Source organism: Scardinius erythrophthalmus (genome assembly GCF_964197995.2).
Source record: "Scardinius erythrophthalmus genome assembly, chromosome: 17".
In the NCBI taxonomy this organism is placed as follows: domain Eukaryota; kingdom Metazoa; phylum Chordata; class Actinopteri; order Cypriniformes; family Leuciscidae; genus Scardinius; species Scardinius erythrophthalmus.
The window spans coordinates 34,033,947-34,057,563 of NC_138237.1; the positions used below are offsets into that span (position 1 = coordinate 34,033,947).

General features: G+C 39.1%; 1 protein-coding gene across 1 annotated transcript in view; it reads left to right on the plus strand.

Moving 5' to 3' along the window:
• Nucleotides 1-9,642: 9,642 nt before the first annotated feature.
• The window catches only part of kctd16b (potassium channel tetramerization domain containing 16b), a gene marked incomplete at its 5' end in the record, with an annotated part of 135,065 nt that continues 121,090 nt past the window's right edge, over nucleotides 9,643-23,617 (plus strand). The window contains one exon of the mRNA XM_081391742.1: nucleotides 9,643-10,459. Coding sequence (XP_081247868.1) covers nucleotides 9,643-10,459 — 817 coding nt within the window. The remainder of the gene's footprint in view (nucleotides 10,460-23,617) is intronic.

A 23,617-nucleotide genomic window follows, 5' to 3' on the forward strand; every position in this document is an offset into this window, starting at 1 on the left:
CAGTTGGTCCATCAACGATGCGAGGACACGCCTTACGGGGAGGTGAGTACTGTCACAGTTGTGTTCTGTATGAGTCTTGTTTTCATTAGTCACGTCTTCCTTTGTTATGTTTTCCTGCCACTCATTTGTATCTATGGTTACTCTCGTTATCAGTTCAGTTGTATCACAGTTGTAGACATTGTTATTTGTATCACCTGTGTTCTGTTAGTGTTCATCTGTGTTTGTATTTATTTCCATTCTGTTCAGTCAGTCCTTGTCTGATCTCCGTCCTACTAAGTGCGTGTGAACCTTCTGCCTGTCTGTACCTCTTTGAACTATATTGTTAGTAAAAGTTTGCATCGGAACTTTTGATGTTCCTACCCAGCAAGCAATAGCCGTCATTTCACTGTCTAGGTTAACTATAGACCCGATTTAGTCCGGCCATGAGTAACCCTCTTCTAGACACAATAACCATGAATTTGGTTACATAAATGTTGTATTTGCCTAAATAACTTGAGAGATGTTCAGTATGATATTCCATCATGTAAGCAAAGTCAACAGTGATTACAAGATATTTGGTTTCATTTCTTTGACATGTTCTATGTGTAGCCTGTACGTCTATTCCTGGGCTATGATTAGACGTCTATTAAATTTTCACTGACAGACCAAATTTTGCCTTGTTTTAGCCTAGACGTCAGAGCTGTGTTTGTAATGACACAGGAGGGAGGAAATTATGCAAAATGTTTATTTTTGAGTGAACTATTCCTTTAATGAAAGAAAATTGAAAAGCGTCAGAAGGTGCAACACAAATCTAGGTCAGTGAATCGCCATTCCGGAATAATTACCTTCTGCTAATGTTTTGTGCTTTAATCCTGCGAGATTGCCTGGCTGTACATGCAGATTACAACAACTTGTTTTTTCAGCACATAAAACACACAGACACACACACACACACACATCCTCCCTTCACTCTGATTCCATGCTCTGACTGAATGCATCAGAGACCTGTGGAAATAGGGCATGTTTGTTTGCAAACACACCGTTTCCTTTAAGGTCTGTTACTGGGAGCACAATTTTGGAAATGCTTAAGCACTGAACAGAGCATGAACACTAACAGACTGGAATATTTAGCTTCCTCTTCAGTCATTTATATTTCAAACCTTTTTGATGTGTGGGTTAAAGGCAATAAATAACTATGCAGGAGCGATTCGACCGTATACATCCGAGCATGCTCCCTCGCTACCCTAAACAATTATCTCCCACATGAAGCCAGATGCCAAAATCTAGTAGCCGAGGGCATAATATATCAACACCCCTTCAAGTTCGTCAAATCCGTGCAGCACGATCTGCTGTTATGCTGAAAATTGCGAGTCTGCTGTGCTTTTCAGGGCTGAGAAGTGTGACGGGAAAAACAGGGTACCACAGGAGCATGGCGACGTCTAATGGAATCACAGCTGGCAGTGGCAGAGTCCCTCTGTGGCTAAGGCTCTGTCTCAATTATAGTCTAACCCCATGTGGCAAGCAGGCCTCCTTAAAACAAATAATTCATCATCAGCTCCTTGCTGGAGACCTGCAGCCTGACAAAAGTTAGTTTAGGATCCAGAGAGTGAATCATGCAATACCCTCCAAGGCTCCAAAAATAGCAGAAGCCTGGAATGGCAAACTATGCCTGGGCTTTAATGAGATACTGAGGATATGAAACTACAATCAGCAAAATGTGCAATGTTTCTGCGTTTAAAAAGCGCTACACATAGTAAAAGAAAATCATTTTATGTATAGGAATTAATTTATCATTGAGACTTTATTGCCTTTCCAGCCTAGAGATATTTACATATTTTATATGAAAGCTCATTCATCATTTATTTTGTGTGAATCTCTTTGATATCTTAGTTCTTTCTCCTAGATGGTATTGAGATTAATCAACGGAATCTCACGACGAAACATAACAATTTATGAGGTGGTGATTTCGTAAATGTGATTCGTATGAAAATGTATGGATGTATTAGACTGTGTTGGATTAAACAGAGAGCAAAGAATATCTTCTTGAGAAGAAGACCCCAATAATCTCAAATGTATCTTGAGTTTCAGAAGAGATCTCAACAAACGGTTTGCGATCACGATTTTAATATGAACAACAATTCTGATCAAATTCTCAAAATCTGATCTACGCTACTCACATTTATTACATGGCTCTCTTGATTCTAATTGGTTAATCACACCATTTAGCGGCCTGATATTTCCTAATATTCATTGACATCCATAGAAATACTGTATATTAGAGAGCTCATCTGGGTACCTGAAACACGTGTCATAAACATAAACATAACCTAGCGATTCCATTGGCTTAAAGTCCTTTTGATGTGCAAGTCTCGGTACTTGCTCTGCAGCAGCTCCAGCTTAGCAGATATATTCCACCAAGATCAAATACATTAACATTGTCATATCCATTTCCATGCCATCTCCCGAGAGTTGTCATGCTGATTTTACAACAGGTTCATGTTGGCCTCATGCATGTGCTGCATCGATGAATAGAAACCGGCTTGGTTTGAAAGTAACTTCTGTGCAAACTGTGTTTAATACATTGCAGCATTGACAACTGACAATGGACTTTTTATGCCTGCAAAATTTCACACAAAATCTAATGTTTTGAAAAACATTGGACTCAATTGACTTTCATTGTATGGACAAAAACAAACAAACACTGAGACACTTCAAAAGATCTTCTTTTGTGTTCTACAGAAGAAAGAAAGTCATACAGGTTTGGAACGACATCAGGGTAGGTAACTGGTGACAGAACCTTTGAGCAAAAAAACTTTCCTGTAAGTTGAAGAAAACAGAAAAACAAACTTCAGAAGGTTACTTTAACCTTGACTGGTAGAGAAAAAGCAAAATGGAGGAAAATAAGAAGATGCTGAAAACCCCTCTGGTGCTTCAAAGAAACCCCTCTCCCAGGCCAAGGGAACCAGCCATAAAGTAAGTGTAAAGTCATTCGTGCAAAACAAAAACTAATACATCCAAAGGTCAATCAAACAAGATCAACTCAGCTGAAAGTCATATACCGTATGTAATGCTTGAATATACTTTGTGTTGTCCCTCATATGGTTAGGCAACTGAGATTGCATTAAGCATTCAGTTTGAGCAGCCCTTTAAAAATGTATAAAAGATAATAAATAAAAGATCAAACAAATAAAGGTCTTGTGTGTTCTTTTAAGCCCTTGCCATTGTGCTTCTATGCTACAGGAGTCTTTAGTCTCATGCTGTATTCATATTTTAATTTCCTCAGGCTTTTTTTTGTGCTAATTTGAAGTGGAATCTGTGTTAAATGGAGCAGAAAGCATAATTGTATTTGTCAAAATAATAAACACACAAAAATCTGGTTATCTATAGAAATCTGGTTATCTATTGGCGCTTTAATTCTGCTGATGGTGTTAACCTATGGATGTTTCAGCTGATTTCTGCAGGTCAGTGATGCTAAAATAGCATTGTGCTTCCAGACAGTGTGCTTAATTCCTTTCCACACCTGCACTGTCCTGCTGGTTCACAACAGCTGATAATGGACCTGCAGCATAAAGGGACAGTTCACCCAAAAATAAAGTTTCTGTCATTATTTACTAACCCTCCTATCATTCCAAAATGTGCATGCTGTTATTTTTCTGTAGAACATAAAAAGAATCTTTATAGCTCTTTTTCATATGAATATGAACGCGATGTATGACGTACAGTAGGATGCAGGAGTAGCTTTGATGCCTCTCGCTGTTCAAACATACAGGGCTGGCCAACAAACTCAAGCTCCTCTGACATTTCTCTTTAAAAATTCTCGGTTTAGACTTCTAATTTGTGACTGGTGTTTTATTTTGCTCTATCCTCTACGCTTCCGTGTTCGTCAGTACATCATGTGTCGGGTCAGGGGTTACTCTTTCACCGTAAATCGATGCGTACGGCCGTCTGTCAGAAGCTACACTTAAAAACACTGGGTTAAAAACAACCCAATTTGGAGGAACTTCTAACTTCAGACCGCCGCCCTGCGTTTCACTCGTAGCCGAAATATGCGGCGACAGGCTCCATAACCTGGCCATTAACAAACAGTGTACAGTTCTGAGAACATATTTTAACATCATACGTATTTATATTCTGTATATTTTTGAATAAAATCATAACATTTTATGCAAGGCATCAGGCGTTTCCATCACGCGAAAAGACCTACGCAAGTCACGTGACACTAGTGTAGGTGACTCACATCGCGCCCCTGTATGTTGCTTTGCATAAAATTAAACGATATACAGAACAATAACGAATTTATAGATAAAATAAAATGTACACAAACCTGTATTTTACCGAAGACATGCACCAATTTGACGGAGCTGCACTGCTCTCTCCTGAAGAGGTCGCAAAAAGTCAGCGATAAATAACTCAATCTCTGGGTTGTTACATCTGACCCAAGATCTGGGTAACACAAGAAAACTACCCAAACACTGGGTTGTTACGTCTGACCCAGGAGCTGGGTAACACAAAAACCACCCAAATACTGAAAAAAATAACCCCCCCCCCAAAAAAATGCTCAAAGGCTCAACCCAGGATTTGGGTATTTTACTTGATAAAGTTTTAAATATGGATATTTTTCTAACACAAATGCATTGTTTCACTTCAGAAGGCTTTTATTAACCCCCCGGAGCCATGTGGATTTACTTTTATCATGGATGGATGCACTTATGGGCTTCAAAATCTCATCCTCCATTCACTGCCATTATAAATGCTTGGAAGAGCCAGGACATTTTTTAATTTAACTATTATGATTCTATTCATCTGAAAGAAGAAAGTCGTATACACCTAAGGCTTGAAGGTGAGTTAATAATGGGGTAATTTTCATTTTTGGGTGAACTATTCCTTTAAAAAGAGAGAGAGAGAGAGTGAGAGAGAGAGAGAGAGAGAGAGAGAGAGAGAGAGGGAGAGAGAGAGAGAGAGAGAGGGAGAGGGAGGGGGTGGAGGGGGTGGAGGGGCGGGTTCAAGACCCAAGACAAATGTTTTACCCTCACCTACTGGTTTATGAGCTCGGGCAAACTAGCTAGTGCCCTTAATGTTCAGTGAGGCAGTCTGTCCCTTGAGAATCTGGCAGACCTAGTTTAGCGGTGTGTGTGTGTGTGTGTGTGTGTGTGTGTGTGTGTGTTCGCAACAGTTGCTGGGTGGGGCCAAGAAAACCTGAAAGCAATACAAGGCAAATCGTTTGGGTTAAATAAGACTCAAACTGTTTCTTATTAGCACATATCTGAAGATTTCCTATGCTTATATATAAATTTCTCTGTGCTGTCTTCTTTTAGTGTATCATTAGTATCATAAAACATTCATAGTATTGCATTACATAGCTACATTTTAAGTTGCACACTCCCACTTCTGGCACAAACCTCTTAATACTTGATACATATAGCATGACAGAAGGCATTTTTTTTCACTTTAATTTTTTTTCCTAAAATGCAGAATAGAAGAATCCCCATTTGCTTTTTGACTGCCCCCTCCAGCACTGTGCTGGGGAGAGAGTGTATCTAAATGATCATTCTCATTTAATATGCCTGTTCATTTTTAGTCTTTTAAATCAAATATAATGGGGAGATGTGCCTAATTGTCAGGAAAATTATGTCACAATGCAAAAAATATGGTACTTAATGGCCCTAAAACAATCAATAAATCAATTAATCTGTTTCAAACACTTGGATTAGTTTTTGTAGAATTAATCCTTTACATATTATCAAAAACTTCAAGATTACATTTTAAGTGAAATATCTGCAAAATAAAACATTTATCATAAACCTTCAGGACTAAAGAAAAAAGAAATCAAGTACACAAACCACCAGACATAAAATAACACTATTGAATTTTGCACATATGCACAAAGATACAGCAAACATACATTTTTGCCCCGTGTATCATCACCTTAAGACTTGTGCATATTCATATTAACATCCTTTGACTAGGCATTTTTGCAGTAAGGCGGCATGAGTTTCTATATTCCTACTGTGTTATTCTGATGCAACATTGAGTTCCCTCAAAAGGGAATGCCTTTGGGGTTACGTATTTAATCCCGGTACCCTGAGAAGGTAAATGAGATGCCTTCTCTTTGCCATACTGCACACACGCCTGGGCGTCTTCCTTCAGGCAATTACAATCTGATGACGTATGTTTGTGCGTCTATTTATAGTCTCGCTGAGTAGCTTACGAGTCATTATCTGACTGCTTCAAAGACCAGTTTCATTGGTGCATTGGCACACATGCTTCAGACACCGGTTTACGCAGAAGCGTTCTCAAACTGTAGTATCAATCTGACGCAGCGTCTCGTTCCCTTCTCAGGGAACCGGGGATACATGCATAACTCCAAAGACGTTTCCAAGAAAATAGTAGCTAATACTTTGAAGGTATTAAGGGATGATGTCTTCACTTATTCATTTGTGATAAATTTGAAATGAAAAGATGCATTATTAATCATTTCATGTGCATTGCACAGGATATTTATCTCTGATCCCCATTACATGGAGATAAAGAGCAGAAAAGCAAAATCCCTCCACAGGCAATAATAAACTTAAATATTTTCAGTTATATTATTACTGTATTTCTAAAAACTCCATTTAAATGCCGTTCCATTTTTGTCAACAGCATAAGTCCTCACACAAATATCCTGGAAAAAAAAAACAAAAAAAAAAACTGTCCATATCTGAAAACATGGTAATACCCAAGGATTTGTCATGGTAATTTATAGTAGGTGCCTTTGTGTAACCTCGTTCTTTTGTGTGTGTAATTGTTTTCTTTAGTTCAACCTGAAGGTGATGGTACACAGGGCAACTTTTTGAGCAATGTTGCTGGGCAATCTTGCCTAGCGATTGTTGCTTGGGCACTTTCCCATTGAAAATGGGCAATACATTTCTATCTGGATAATTTAGATCGGTCGTGGGCCCTGTGTCTCATCTGGTTGCCCGTTGACGGCAACATTGCCCAGCAACATTGCTCAAAAAGTTGCTCTTTGTATCATCACCTTTACTGTAGGACGCATCCATTGCTAGTTCATATTCCAAGCATGTTATATGTTGTTATGTTACTTGGTTGAAGTAGTGTCAAGCTACTGAAAAATGTAGTTACATTATGCTAATTGTAGCTAGCTGCTCCCCAATGTTGTGTAAAATTACATAAAACATCAATTAGACCTGGTTTATTCGGAAACAGTGCCCTTGAAGACCTTTAACTGACCTTCGCAAATATGTTAGTCAAAAAAGAACATGCAGGGAACATTGAAATCTTCCAGGATAATTGCCTCTCCAGGGAAGACCCCCGGTCTCTAAACTCTAGCACGAAAGAAGTTCTCTATCCTAAAATAGGAAAGCTTGGTGGTTTGTTCTTTCCTACGGAAGCATTTAATTAGTTAAATGAAAAGGTAGCTTTGTGATAGCATGAAATTCTTTTGTAACTGTTATCTGTGCCTTTTAAAACTAGAACAGATTGAGTCTGGACTGGGTCTAATGTTCCAGTGGAATGATCATAAAAAGCACTGATAAAAAATGTATAAAAAGCATTCAATTAGGGAGACACTGTGGAGAAAGATGATCTCCATCCTTAAATCTAGCTACCTGCTTTTTCTAAGTCAGACTTATTTCTTGCCTGGTTTAACTGGTTTACCTAAAACATAAAGCTTTGTGTTTTCAAAGACAATTCTGCTGAGGAAACATATTAAGAGAGACACGAGAGGAACCGGCCTCTCTGATAAATACAGCTACCTGCTGAGAGCCATTAGGGACTCTTCAAATGAAAAAGAAAAAAAAAAGCTTTTCAAAAATTAAGAATACCAATGCTTTCAGAGATGAGGAGTCATGGAAGAACAACAGGAAATCTGCCAGACGCGAGTCGAGTTTGAGCTATTTAAAGTAAGCCATGTCAACTGCTACACTCAAGTATCTTTGAAAAAGGAGTAGCATACAAGAGGTGAAGGCATGCATGCATTTATGAATACAGCTCATGGCCTACTTACAAATGAATGCACTGTCGCTCTATGAACTTACTTTCCACAGTAAAGTACACAGTATTTGTTTCTGGTTGTAAAGTGTGAGAAGATTGAAGAAAAATGTTTTCTTTTTTATTTAATATTGATGGAGCTACTCAGTTTTTGTGAAAATAAAATAAAATCAAAACAAAAGGTTTTGCAGGGGGAAATACATGCTATAGGGTAAAATTATTGATTTAAGCACCATTTACAAAACTGAAATTTAGCAAAATACACGAATCAGCAACATGATGAACTACTAGATTAACAGTCCTTTGAAAGTGAGTATGTATTGTTTATTTTTAAAGGTTGCAACATACAAACTTGTATATTTCTGGGGATTTTCTCCTCATCGCTGCCTTTACTCTAATAGTACGCAGAAAAAGATACTCTGTCATCTTAATACAAAGTGAATATATTTCAGATTTCAGTATTTGAATCTTTTTTAGAACAATGGCAATTCAAAAGACTTTCCATTTATTTAAATTATTTAATTGAACATGCTGTCTTTATAATATCATGCTTAGTTAATGTCTTAAACATTATAAATCTGTATAAATGGCTTTTGTATTTTAGGAAGCGTGTCATCACATGTGAGGGTCTTTGTCAGTCCTGCTGTAAAGAACCCCTGATGGGAATCAAGCTTGGAAGAGGAGATTTTGTTTTCGCTGTCCAAGGTTCTGAAATTGACTGTGGCTTCACAGCGTCACACAACCTGAGAGTACTTCAGTGTCATTGGCAAATGTTTGAATTAAAGCACAAGAGCACAAAATGTTCCAGGCAATCGGTTTCCTTCCTGTAGCCAAATCAAGTACAGAACACAGCTGGCTGACAATGATATATAGCCTACACTGACGCGAAAACCAGCAACGCCACAGCATCGCGTGCATACTCCTTTAAGATGATGTAATTTTTTATAACCCATTATGTTTTTTTTTTTTTTTTTTTTTTTTTTCGCCCGCTGAGGCAACAACATCTGAAGCGTTATTTTCTGGCGCCACAGCCCTGATCGCGCGCACAGAGAGTGATGCTGCATCATCTTCATTCCTAAACCCTTCCAACATGCAAAACCCTGGATTATTGCAGAGGATCACACACTGGATTTTCTTCTTAACAGCTGGGATTACCGATCAACCCCATTGTAGAAACATTTGCTTTGAAATGTTTTCGATTGTTTTCTTTTAAAACTATAGATTCTGGTTCGATTTGGTCGTCAAAAGTTGGATTCAAACCGCCGCAGAACTTGTATGGAACTTTGGAACGGCCAAACAGAAAAAAATACTTTTATTCTATAATGTTTTTGCAGAATTTAAACAGCAGCTTCCGTTTGCATACGCTTTTTCAGGAGAAGAAACAAGCGCCCCAGTCCATTCGCTGCTGAGCAACCCATGCTCTCTGGTGTGCGCGTGCTGTAGTTCCTCCTCGGATATTTCACCGTACTTTCGCTCCTTTTAATTTCCCCCCCCCCCCCCCCATCTGTGCAGAAGACGTGGATTTTTAAAATGTAAGGGACCTGCTCCAATTACTTGAAATGCTATTGTTTTGCCATTTAATGTGCATGGTCCATCGTCTGTATTTACTTAACCGTTTCCTAAGCTGTAGAGCGAACTTTTCCGCCTTTTCCATCCTCGGATATTTTGTCACCCATGACTGAAACAATGGCGTTAAGTGGAAACTCTAAAGCTAAAGACAACAGTTTTCCAGATGTTATCGAACTAAACGTCGGGGGCCAAGTGTATTATACCCGACACGTCACGTTAATAAGCAATCCTGGCTCCCTTTTGGGGAAAATATTCTCTCCTAAAAATAACGCATCGAATGATCTCGCCAGGGACCCCAAAGGTCGTTATTTCATCGACCGGGATGGGTTTTTGTTCAGATATGTGTTAGACTACCTCAGAGACAAGCAAGTTGTCCTCCCTGACCACTTCCCTGAGAAGGGGAGGCTGAGGAAAGAAGCGGAGTACTTTCAATTGCCTGATTTGGTGAAACTCTTAACCCCGGACGACTTGAAGCCCAGTCCCGACGAATACATCCACAGTGATTACGAGGATGGGTCTCAAGGAAGCGACCAGAGAATGTGCCCTCCACCCTCACTCGTTCCCGCCGACAGAAAAAGCGGGTTCATAACCGTCGGATATCGCGGATCTTGTACGATGGGTAGGGAGAGTCAAACCGATGCCAAATTTCGGAGGGTGCCACGGATTATGATATGTGGGAGGATTGCGCTGGCCAAAGAAGTTTTTGGCGAGACCTTGAACGAGAGCAGGGACCCGGATAGGACCCCTGACAGGTACACGTCCCGCTTTTACCTCAAGTTCAAGCACCTGGAGCGCTCTTTCGACATGCTCTCGGAGTGTGGTTTCCAGATGGTCGCGTGCAACTCGTCAGTGACGGCCTCGGTCGTCAACCAGCACACTGACGACAAGATATGGTCAAGTTACACTGAGTACGTCTTTTACCGTAAGTTTCCTTTCTAAAGTTTTGTCAACATTTGCATTTCGCATGCTCTGCCACTTCTGCTGAACATTATCTTGAGAGGTTACTTGCTGATGTTTTCCTTGAATTACCACTAGACGGCGCACTCGGTTTATACTTTTTTTTCTGCCTTATTCACTCGAGGTCTCATAGGGAGCATGTATATTAATACTAGTTCACTAGTACTTGTTCATGAGATACTAGTACTTATTTCAATACTTGACATCCATCTCATTTAGATAGTAGCACATTTTTGCTATTCACGTGCACCTACTTCAGTTTTACTAGTAACTAACTATTTATTAGATAATAGGGTAACACTTTACAATAAGGTCTCATTTGTTAATATTGGTTAATGTATTAACTAACATGAACTAACATTGAGCAATACATTTGTTGCAGTATTTATTTATCTTTATTAATGTTAGGTAATAAAAATACAGCTACGTTATTTGTTCATGTTAGTTCACAGTGCATGAACTAATGTTAACAAATACAACCTTTGATTTTAATAATGTATTAAATGTCGAAATGAACATTAACTAAGATTAATACATGCTGTATAAGTATTGTTAATTCTTAATTCATGTTAACTTGAGTAGTTAACTAATATTAACTAATGAAACCTTATTTTAAAGTGTTACCTATAATAGTAATTTTCTACTCCAACAGTTTTTAGTTTTTAGGTTCTTTTAGATTCGTACTATTAAGTTGAAACTTTTAATAGTAATAATTAGTATGTCTAATTAACAGTTGCTAGATTCTATTCAGTTAGTAGGCTACTAGGAAAACTGGAATAGCTGTTTGAATAGTTACAGGTAAGTAAAGAATAAGTAGTTGAACTGGAATTAGCATTAACTGGAGTATATATATATATATATATATATATATATATATATATATATATATATATATATATATATAGTCGTAAGAGAATAGTTTCCCGAATCACAGAATCAGATTCCCAGAGAAATGATAGCATAGTGACTAGTTGAATAGATTGATTTAGGAATAAGTATCTAATGAATAGGGAAACTAAAAAAAAAAGCTTGGCAGTTAGATAAAAATACTATAGTATTTTTTTTTAAGTCTTATTGTTGCTCACTTGATATAGCCATTTTTATCAAGACACAACAAACAATTGTGTTTATATTTCCCGACTCTGTACCTGTTCTGATGTATCCAGACACTGAAAGCCTTTATGTAAGGCCCTTACCTGCTAAGTAATGTCGCTAAATAGAGCCCTTCCCCCACCCTGAATGTGTATCTCTGAAGCATCTCAATGGAGTGGCAGAGGATGATGGCTCTCTGTAATAGCTCTCATAACATTTTATGATGTAACAAAACACCACCCACTTCAGGCTGGTAGTGGCTAATGTGCTGTCGAGCCAGCAGTGGCCCTGCCACAAGGCAAAATGGAGGAAGCACATAATGGACTTTATACCGAGCCCATTAAAGAGATTGTTGCTGCCTTTATTATAGAGCTTTACTGATTCTCGCAAGAAAGTCTTTTAAATTGACATTTTTTAACATTTTACAGCCTTACTATCTTACACAGAAATGTAACATGAAATGTCTTGGTGGACATAGTCATTAATACAACCAGATTACTACTATATTTTTTTTCTTTAAACAAATGCATGCTTTATACCATGTTATGCAAGCTACTGAATAGGATGCTTACACTCTAAAAAGGTTCAAATCAACCCATTTTGGGTCAGTTGGCAACCCAGCACTGGGTCAAAAAGAGACAAACCCAATGTTGAGTTGAGTTAAATGTTTGACCCAATAGTTAAATCAACTATTGTTTAAAAATTACTATATTGCTGGGTTAAAACTTACTTAAAATGGGGTTTAAATTAAACTCACTTTAAAATCTCCCTGTAGTCAATAATTGTATCTATTAAAACTTACATATTTAAATGTTTTTTCCTTGAAAAAAATGTATTCATGCCTTAAAATAGCTTGAATGTAACTCTACACCCTTGCCTCATTTAGTATATATGTGGTTCTATGAATTTGCAAATGAGCCCTGCCTCCACTCACTCGCAGCAGCTCAGAGATTGATGATCTGCACACTCGTTGATGATCAAACATTGACCTGATTGGTTACAAGGTCGTTTGTGACGTCAGAAACACCAGTGGTTTTAAACTGAGTTTTTGTCTTTGGTTCACTGCAGTTTTAAGAGGAAAATACTGTGTGTGTTGACTTTGAATTTGCACATGGTTTGTCTTAAAGCACATTAAAACAAACCACATAGACATATAAACAACATTAAAAGCTTGATTTTCACCACAAGGGGACTTTAACACACGCAGAATGACTACAGTAACATCACAGGCAATCGTAATAATCAAAAGGTGAATTTACTGATAAGAAAGAACATCTAAAAATGGAAAAGTAAAAACAATCTGTACATGTCCAGAAAATTATGGCAGCAGTTATACAGCTTCTACAGTTAAACAAAGTTGCTTTATGATTATTGAATAAATACCAAATAACTTGTTTAAAACCAACGTTGACCAGTTATTTATGGTTTGTTTTTCTTCCTCCCAACAAAAATAGTCCCACTACGGCCAAAGCCTCAGGCTTTGAGTGCCGGCAAGACTGAAAGCCCGTAATAAACACTGACAGTCTAGAATTAACTGTGTATTATAGCAAATCAACAGGATTTTAATTCCTTTTAATTCCAGCATTACAACTTTTTCAGTTCTTGCTCACCAGATTTTGGTGTGTGAGAAAACACTCCAACAAAACACTCTAGTTTGAAAAGAACACACTCTAAAAATGTTGAATTATTTTGCCAACCCAGCGCCCATCAAAAAGTGATGAAACTAGCGCCGAGTGGTTTTGACCCAGCTGCGTTGGATTAAATGTTTAATGTTTACATTCTGGGCTGTTTTAACTCAACTATTGTTTAAAACTATTGTTGCTTCTTTTCTACGTTGCCCAACTGATAAGAGTTTCATAAAATATTTCTGTTGCATATGAGAAACATCAAACGGCAAACGAAACGAAAATGGAACTAAACTGCGCTACACGGACAGTTTATCATCTCGAACCCATAATAGACAGCTAACCTTTTTATAATGCAGTTTTTCACTTTTTCTTAAACTCTTTAACTAATCTACTGTGGAGTATATTCAAGTCTGAACCTTCCTTCCCTAATTTTCTCACAGAACATGTGAAACTGATCTTTTCAGACAAGAGTAGGTTCTACATTTGATTAAGAACTTTCTTCTTCTTTGTTTAAGTAAATGTATTTGTTGTTAATTTGCTCTATAACAGTACAAACAGGCCTTTAAAAACTGTAGCCATTTGAAATTAGAGTCAACCACTTAATTTTAATCACAAACAAAGATGCTACTCATGTAGCATGAACAGTTGTTTTTTATTTAAATTAGATTATATAATTTCAAGACTTAGAGCAAATACAGAATTGTCTGACTTTAGCTTTGTGAAATTGTTACATAAGACAAACCCCAATAAAATAAAAACAAGGACGGACTGAATGAAAATGCAAATTCACTCTCTGACAGTAGGTGATGCTTATGGAAAAGAAGCGTTTCTTTGGGTACATTCATATAAATCCCCATCCCAATTTAATATTAATAATTTTCTTTCTATATTTCGAGCATCAAGGACAGTGATCTTGCTGTGTCTGGTATTTTCTCTGCACTCTCCTCATTGCGTCCGTCTTCAGTGTGTCCCGTCTCTGGCCTGTTAACATCCTGTAAACAGACTTCATAATTGTTTCACACAAATGACATTTCGGGGAACGATTGCAGTGCAGTTTGTGTGCAAGTCTGGAATAGAGATCATCAGCCAAAATTAAACTAAAAACCACCCAGTTGCCAATCGTGTGTTTGGAGCACAAACCATCTGGCCGGTCGACCGGTGCATCACTCGAAAAAAGGTCGCACCACAACAATTATTTGTACTCTCACAAATGCTCCCAAATACATTTTGAGGTCACACAGATTCAATTTTGGGGGCATATGTGACCATATCAAGCTGTTATTTTTGGGAGATACCGGGACAGTGATAAAGATATACCAGTCAATCGCGATCTGCGGGTTGGTGACCTCGCATGGTATGGATAGCAAAGTATCCATTGGATGTTAACTTCAGAATCATGGCATAAGTAGTAGTGTCATGTGTCACTGCATGTTTGGACTTTAAGTTTGTGTTTTGATTGGTCCCTGTTTTCCTTTGTTCTTTCTTTGTTCACTCCTTCGTTTCTATGGTTACTATCATTAGGAGTTCATTTGTCCCAGTTGTGTATGATTAATTATCTCGTTTCTGTTTGCTACTTAAGATGCACCCTTTCTTTCACACTTTGTCTGTTCACTGTCGTGTTTATGTGTGTTTTCTCTGCCTGTCAGCTTGTTCCAGAGTACTATTATTAAAGCTTGAGTTTGTCGATAATCTGAGTCTTCAGTCTGTACCTGAGGAAACCACGGTGTGATAAGTAGGTTATCAGGATGCTTTTTTTTTTTTTGTCTAGAGTTTTATGAATACTGTGAAGTCAGACATGCTACTCATTTCACATACTGCTTCTCACCTACTATATGGTAGGATGATATGCATATTCAAACACAGGGTTGGTGTCTGAGGTAAATTCTTGGCTCTAGTAAATGAATACGGGTCAATTTGACCCCCTTATGCATTTTTGGGGTAGTGATTCAATTATTTTTTTCCTCATCCTATAACCTAGATATAGTCCTATTTTCTTTGCAATTTTGTTATTGCATTTACATGTGCCACACGTTATCTTTTCAAATCCAGCATCAATTGGATATGCTAAAATATTATAAAAGAAACAATCCTCAAACGAATTCAATATTTCTAATAATGGTTGTAGAGTCATATTAATATCATTCCCTTACATTAATCAGTCACCAACCAAAGTTTGTGAAAATGGCATGCAACAGAAAGGAGTTGAGAAAGTTTCAGCGAGTGTTTTCAGAGTTGATATCCAGCCTCCTACACAACCCAGCAAGCCTGTTGAATTGGCTTTGCCTCTGGCAGAGCACACCAGTTGCTTTTTATAGGCTTCGCTGCTCTGACTCAAAGTCTACCCAGAGTGCAATCCCTTGAAGGCAAATTTATTTACCAATTTGTTGCATGGTTAGAGTGATTGATGATCAATCATTGGATGTGACAGGTAGAGGACTTTCTGCAGTCTGCCCACAGTGCTGAAAACCACGTCATTGGAATTCACAGTGACCAGCCACGGCTCGTCAAAATATGCATCCAAACATAGACCTCTATATTCACTTAATTAATCATATGTTGTAAATGTGTTCAGCATTCTGCAGCAAAAATGTGTCATTTTCTAGACTATTTTAAGTCGTAAAATGAGCAGGATATATTAAAACGAAGCACATACTTAGCGGGGCAGCCGGTCTCTGTGCCCTCCCTAACTCTACAGCGCCCCACACATTTACAATGTAAATGTCTGGTGAAATATGGAACTGCAGCGCACTCTAATTGAAAGCCATAAGGCCCTATCATACACCCACTGCAATGAAGCGCCAAGCGTGACGCAAGTGTGTTTTGCTAGTTTCAGCCCGATGCAGTTATCATTTTCACATCCTGCGCCACATTGTTTAAACTGCAAAATCATTTGCGCCCATGGGCTGCTGGTCTGAAAACGAAGTGTGTTCAGGAGCATTGTTGACGCATTGCTGTTTTGAGGCAACTGAAATAGATGCCGCATTGACCAACTGAAACCTGGTCTAAAGTCAAAAGCGCACTTTTTTTTGTCATTTTAAAGAGTGTGTTAGTAATGTGTGGCTATAGGCGGATGCACAACGCTATTGGGGCAGATTTCAGGCTGTCAGCGCTTATTTTCACGTAAACCTCGCTCCAGATCAAGACGGTCTCAGTCTGCTTCAACCATGTGTCTGCATCAGGTTAGTTACTAGTTGGCTTGTCTGTTCTTCCTATGTGGAGTAGCGTATCAAATAATGAAGGTATAAATCCTTTAGTTTAAACATGCTCATGTGAATAACCTTTATATACAGTAGTTCTATTGTGTTTGTTTTATGTTTGTTCTGAGAATAGACATGACTTTGCAAAATTCTAAAACAATATTCGGAGGCAATAAATACTACATTAGGCAATTCTAAGATGGTATTCTATGCATTTGTAGTGTGTACTAAAGCCTATCAATCATCATTAGAGCGCCACCCTCAGGCTGAATAGCGCAAGGACATTAGAATTCTGCCAAAAGTGTGTCTGTGTTCAGCGATTAGAATATAAAGCTTACAAAATGTTCTTCATAAACTAGCGCTAAGACCCAGAATCTGCCCTACCTAAATTTACAGCCAGGAGCCGCTACTGGCAGTGACAATTTCAAGTTTTACCACCGACTAAAGACAAGCCTCATCACCCTAGCCTGACATTAGCATCAACACTGGGAAACATTTACTGACAAATCATTGCAGAAAAGGTGTCTTACATTACTGACATGACTGGCACAAAAAATAATTTTGATGCAAGCCTACCCTGGTGAGAAAAAAAAAAATGCTAAGTATACTTGCAGCCAAACTAATTTAGTATACTTCAAGTGTGTTAATGATTAGTGCACTAGACACACAGATACGCCGTGGCTGCGCCAGGTATCAGACAATGATGTAATGTTTTAAGACAATTTATTCAAAAACACAGTTGAATAAAATACAGGGTTGGTCTCTTTAATATACAAACAGTTAAATAAATACATCAATCATATAACATTTGACACACACACAGACAATACCACTTCATAACTGGGGGATTCGTCTAGCCTATCCAGTAAACACGGCAACCAAACGTGCTACCTCACACCACAGCACCACACCACCCGTTGTGACACTGCAGTCGGACCACCACCACAAACAGAAGACTCTGGCTAATACTGGCACCCCAATTCTGAAGACAAAAGAAAACAATGTAAGACACAAACAAACACATACACTTTCCAAATAATAATAATCGGTCAATGAATGTTTATCACGTGCTGCCAGAAGGAATTAGGTCATCACCGATGGTGGCAGCTCACTAGCGGGCGCCTACTACCAGTCACCAGCACTTAAACGCCCTTTAAAGCGTAGTCACAGACTTCCGTTATACAAGAAACATTCATCAAAACACATAAGAAAACAAACGTTCAAAAACAAAAGATAACAAAAATAAAAAGAAAATAGCAAACACATTCACAGAAGAATCCACAATAATGGTGACAAGCACATAAGTATTTGCCACTGTACCCCACGCAAGTCCCATGGTCAATACATACCTGAAAATACTCAATTTAAATGTGTCACTTCGGGTTGCAAAGACACTACCGTCCTTAAGAACCTCTTTGTTAAAATGAAATGGTCATATAGCTGGACATACGAATCCACAATAAATGCGTCGTTTTAGTAAGAAGCAAAATATTGATTGAAGTGAACAGCACACAAAGGGAAACGATCCATTCTGTCTGGACACGTTTCCAATGCAGTCAGCATATGACTCATACAGGTAGTTAGCAATCCATATATCCTAAAAGCGTTGTATAAAGCCTAGCAGCACCCCACAAAGCCTGCTGCAACACCTCCTGGCCCCCGTATCACTATTAAAAATAAAACAAGACGTTTAAGTTAAGAAAACATAGTTTGTTAACCCAAATGTTAAACCAACATAACATACCTGCAGATGATGACTCACTCTGCCCAATGCACTCGAGGTACTCTTGTGCAGCTAAGAATTCACTCAACGTGTCTGTAGTTCTCCTCATCCACATTGTAAATAAAATAAGTCTCAAATACCCTGCCCAAACTAAACAGTTTACAATGCCACCAGTTGCTCCTACCTCCTGAACGTACACACGGCGCACCAGAATTTACGTCACTTCTAGCTTAGCTAGATGTCAGTCCCATTTCCTTTTATACCCGCGGACTATAGTATATCCGCGCCAATATAGCTATAATGGTAGATCACATCACCACAATACAGAGACAGGACTGACCCTTGCCTCCGAAAGAGCTCTACTCACCACAGCGCCCACTTGGATGACCCGTGGGGCCTCTACCACAACATATGCTAAATCCCCATCCTCCAATTCATCCTCCATCACCGACTTGGCAGCTCAGCCCAACCCTCAAGGGACTCTGTGTCTGTGTCGGATATCCTTTAATCTGGGGTTTTAAGGACGTACGGTTAACATGACGGACCTTACTTAAGTCGTGTACAGGAGCCACCGTGTATACGGACCCGCCATCACTCTTCCGGCCACTGGCTCCTGCACTTGGCCAAACAAGAAATCCACAGGCAGTCTGGGCTCCTGCCCAAACATTAAAAAGTAAGGGGTTTCTCCAGTGGCTTGGTGGGGAGTGGTGTTATAACAAAACAGCACCTGGGCCAAACAAGATGCCCAGTCCCTCTTTCTCTCGGTGGGCAAGGTCTACAGCAAATTGTGCAAAGTCCGGTTAAACCGTTCGCACTGGCCGTTACCGGCTAGATGGTATGGAGCGGTTCGAGACTTGCCCACCTGGTAGAGGCTGCACAGCTGCTGAATGAGACTGTATTCAAAGTTGCGGCCCTGATCTGAATGGATCCCCCTGGAACCCCAAGCTTAAAAGAACCACTCTTCAACCAAGACACGAGCAACCGTTCTCCACCTGTTGATCCCAAGTAGGGACTGCCACCGTAAATTGACTAAAAATGTCCGTCAATACCGGCACGTTTTCCTGCCCCGAGTGGGAGGGCTTCAAGACTGTAAAATCAAGGGCCACTATCTCGTTTGGGCGGGAGGACAGTAGGTGCCCCATATAGCTCCGAGCAACCGGTGCGGAATCCTTGGCCTGCTGACACCGCTCGCATTCCTGTACCCAATGGGCCACATCGGCCAACATCCCTAGCCAGTAGCTTCGTTGTCGCACCTGCTCAAGGGTGCGTTCAGTGCCTTGGTGCCCATGGCACTGATGCAATTGGGTCAGCACCTGCAAGCAGCACCAGCTGGAGCACCTCTTCACCCCCATCCGAGCGACAGATCCTACGATATAACAGGTCTTCTTGTTCATCTAATTGGTCCCACTGCCGAAGTAATACCAACACTGGCCTGGGTAATGATCGTCGCTCCTGGGGGCCTGGGCCTCGCCCTCAGTGCCAGAACTTAAGAGCTGCACCAATAACGGGATCTTCCTCCTGCAGCACCACCAGTTCTGGCCATGATCGTCTTAGCATGGCCTGCATGGCCCTCACGGTGTGTCCCGATGACCTACAACCGCTGCACGCCTCAGCAGTTCAGGAACTAACGCTCCCGACTGACTATTCCCCTCAACGGGCTGTCACCCAGAAGGCAACCGCGATAACGCATCCGCATTCTAGTAAGACCTACCTGACCGGTACTGCACCTCAAAAGGCCGCTAGCTCGGCCGCCCACCACTGTTCAGTGGCTCCCAATTTTGCAGTAGCCAGGTGACTCAGCGGCTTATTATCTGTGCATACAATACAATGATGTTCTAGCAAGTATTCACAAACTTTTTCTGCCATTGCCCATTTTAAGGCCAAAAACTACAGCCGCATGGAGCTGTATGTGGCGGTACTACGCTCTGCTGGCTGAAGACTCACCTTGCCATCAATCTCCTGTGAAAGCACTGCACCTAGGCCTGCATAGCTGGCATCAATCTCCAAAATAAACTTAATAAGCTTAGTGGTTTAAATAATTGTTACATGTTGTTGCATTGCATTGCCTTGGCAACAAAGTTGTAAAACTGATACAAAATTTACAAGGTTACTAAGCATTTTGTTCCACACTAAAATAAATGTTATTATGCTTGTTGTTTTCATCTTGCTATATTTTTGAAACAGTATTTTAACATGTAGCTTCAGATAGACCCTATTCACTTCCTTTGAAAGTGCCTCACTGTAACCCAGAATTTTTACTTTGTATTACTTTTTTTTAACTAATATTTAAATGTAAATTTTATTTATACTTTTACATTCATGCATTTATCAGATGCTTGTATCCAAAGCGACTTACCAAAGAACAAAGCTTTCATCAAAGAGGTGCGAATGATTCGCAAATCTAAATCTTGAGAAGCACAAGCACACAGAGCAATGCGTAACGGCTCTCCACTTGTGGTCTAAATTGAAGACACTATTCAGTTTTAATCTGTGTTTATCAAAATAAACACGTTTTAGGGTTTAGTAAACATTTTGAAATTGTGATTACCTGCGATATGATTGTGAAGTTATGTGTGAGAAAATATGTGACTGAACTCTCCCGCTGGAGGCAGAGATGAAAAAGATGAAAAGCTTGTTCTTCTTTTTAAACATGCATATAGACAGACATCTTTGATCATTGCTGATCCTTATTTCCACTGTCCTGCATCTCGTGTTTTTATAAGACTGTGATGTCTGAACGAATTCATTAATCTTACTGCATTTTTATCTATAGATATTTTTGAAATCCCATCCACTCCCATTATAAAGCTTGGAAGGGCCAGGACATTTTTTAATATAACTCCGATTGTATTAATCTGAAAGAAGAATGTCATATACACCTAGGATGACTTAAGGGTGAGTAAATCATGGGCAAAATTTCATTATTTGGTGAACTATCCCTTTAAAGGGACAGTTTACTCAAAAATTCTGTTATTTACTTACCCTCACGTTGTTCCCAACATGTATGCATTTCTTTTATGGAAAATAAAATAATATGTTTTGAAAAATCTTCCCAATGTTTTTTTATTTTTATTTTTTATTTTGGGTCAATACAGTGAAAGTCACTGGGGTTCAGTGTTGTTTTGGACCCAAATCACTTTCATTGTATGCAAAGAAGGTTTTTTTCAAAATATCTTCTTTAGTGTTCTGCAATAAAATAAATTCATATAGGTTTGGAAAACCATGAGGGTCAGTAAATGATGCATGCATACAATACTAGTAGAGATACATACATTTACTCCTAAAATACCAGTTGGTGTGAACATGTACATGTTAGGTAGTGAATAAAGCAATAAGTGGGATTGGTTAAAAAAAAAGAGGAAAGGGTTGGTGGAGTGGTGGTGTCCTGCTTAAACTGATTTGTCTTGCTAGAGAATGAGCCATGACAGTTTTGATGCTCCACTTGTTAGGCGCAGCTGCTTCCCTGCTTAGTCCAGAGGGACTGAACTCTGAATGTTGCATCTGTTTTATTCACTACCAGAGACTGAGATTGGATTTAAATGGATTTTCTGAAATAAAGGGATAGTTCGCTGCAAAATGTTGAGAAATTTGTGCTCTCTTTTGGCCATTCATTCAAAGTCATTGGTCACCAAAACAGTTTTGTTACTAACATTTAGTGCTGGCAAATCAATGGTCTAATTTTAGTTGTCCACAGTGATATATCTGTCTCTAAATGGAAAGTGTTTTCTTACCGATCTACTACCACCTTTCTTTAAAGTCAAATGTTGGCAACACACTCTCATGGAAACTTGTAACTATTTTACATTTTGGCAAATTGATGGCTAATTTGTATGTATTTGTATAATCTCATTTGTACGTTTTTGAACAATCTGCTTATACCCCACTGACGGTTAGGTTTAGGGATGGACCTTCATGCTTACATCTTTTCTAATCATTGTTTTCATACGAATCACATTGTATGAATTCATATGAAATTGCCACCTTACATTTTCTCATAAGATCTGACTTGATTTTTCTAAATTCTAACTATGTGGCATTCCATTTTTGCATTATTTTGATGTTTTTAGGGGCATAAAGTCAAAATGAAGAAAAATGTCTTATTAAAAGATTGAAATTCTTGAAAAGAAAAGCTAAATAGTTTGGCATAATCTTTTATGATCTTTTTTATGGTTTTACTATATTTTCTTTACTGTAAAATTCTAACACAATGTGCTATCTTCAAGTGAGAGGTGTAATTTTTTTTTCCAGAAAACAAATAGCTTTCAAATAGGACTGTGTGATTAATCGTAATTGATTTTCGATTTAAATTTTGGCTTCCAACGATTATGAAAACAAGATAATTGAGGTAAAATAATTATTGTGCCGCAGCGGTGTTCTTTCATTCCAAAAGCCCAAACTTAACATCCAAATCAGCCAAATAATTGAGTGTTTTAACCCTTGTATGGTGTTCGGGTCTGTTGGACCCGTTTTAATTTTTTATCAAAAGAAAAATGATACAATTAATTATTTTTTCAAACTGAGACTCATTGGCCTTGGCTCATTTTCTGTGAGGAATATATATCAGAACACATTTTTAATGAAAACACACTGTACACCCCCCCTACACATTTATATTACACACAGGATGTTCGGGTCCACTGGACCCGGGGCTAATAAAATTGTAGGTCCTGTGTACCTTTACTCTGTCCTCCTCCTGTCAGGGCCTGCTGTTAGTGTGTGTATGTTCTTGTATATGGTTTATGAGGACACAAATGTGTATAATGACATGGGTATTACAACGTAAACATGGTTTATGACGACATCTGTGTCCTCATACTAAAACATACTAAATGGTGTTTTTTGAAATTCAAAAAATGCCAAAAGTTTTCTGTGATTGGTAGGTTTAGTGGTAGGGTTAGTGTAGGGGGATATATTATACAGTTTGTACATTAGAAAAACCATTATGCCTATGGAGAGTGACTGTACACCACATATCCAAGTGAGTGTGTGTGTGTGTATGTGCATGTGTATGTGTGTGTGTGTGGGTGTGGTTGTGTGTTTTAAGTGTGTCTGTGTGTGTGTTGTGGGTGTCTTGCAGTCCTCATAGGAGGACTGCACTGATCTCTGAGGAACTGAAGCGCTATAATGTGGATATCGCTGCCCTTAGTGAGACAAGGCTGCTGGGTGAAGGCTCGCTGAAAGAAGAGGGAGGAGGATACACCTTCTTCTGGAGAGGCTATCCCCCTGGTAACAAGCATCAGCACGGTGTGGGAATGGCAATCAAGAACAGTCTCCTGCCCTGTCTCACTGAAACACCCATCGGAGTAAGTGAGAGGTTGATGACCCTCCGTATTCCCCTAGCAAAAGCACGCTATGCTACTCTACTAAGTGCATACGCGCCCACGTTACCATCAGATGACAGTGTGAAGGATGGATTCTATCAGCTATTAGATGACACCCTTCAGCGTATCCCTAGGAATGATAAGATATTCCTTATGGGTGAT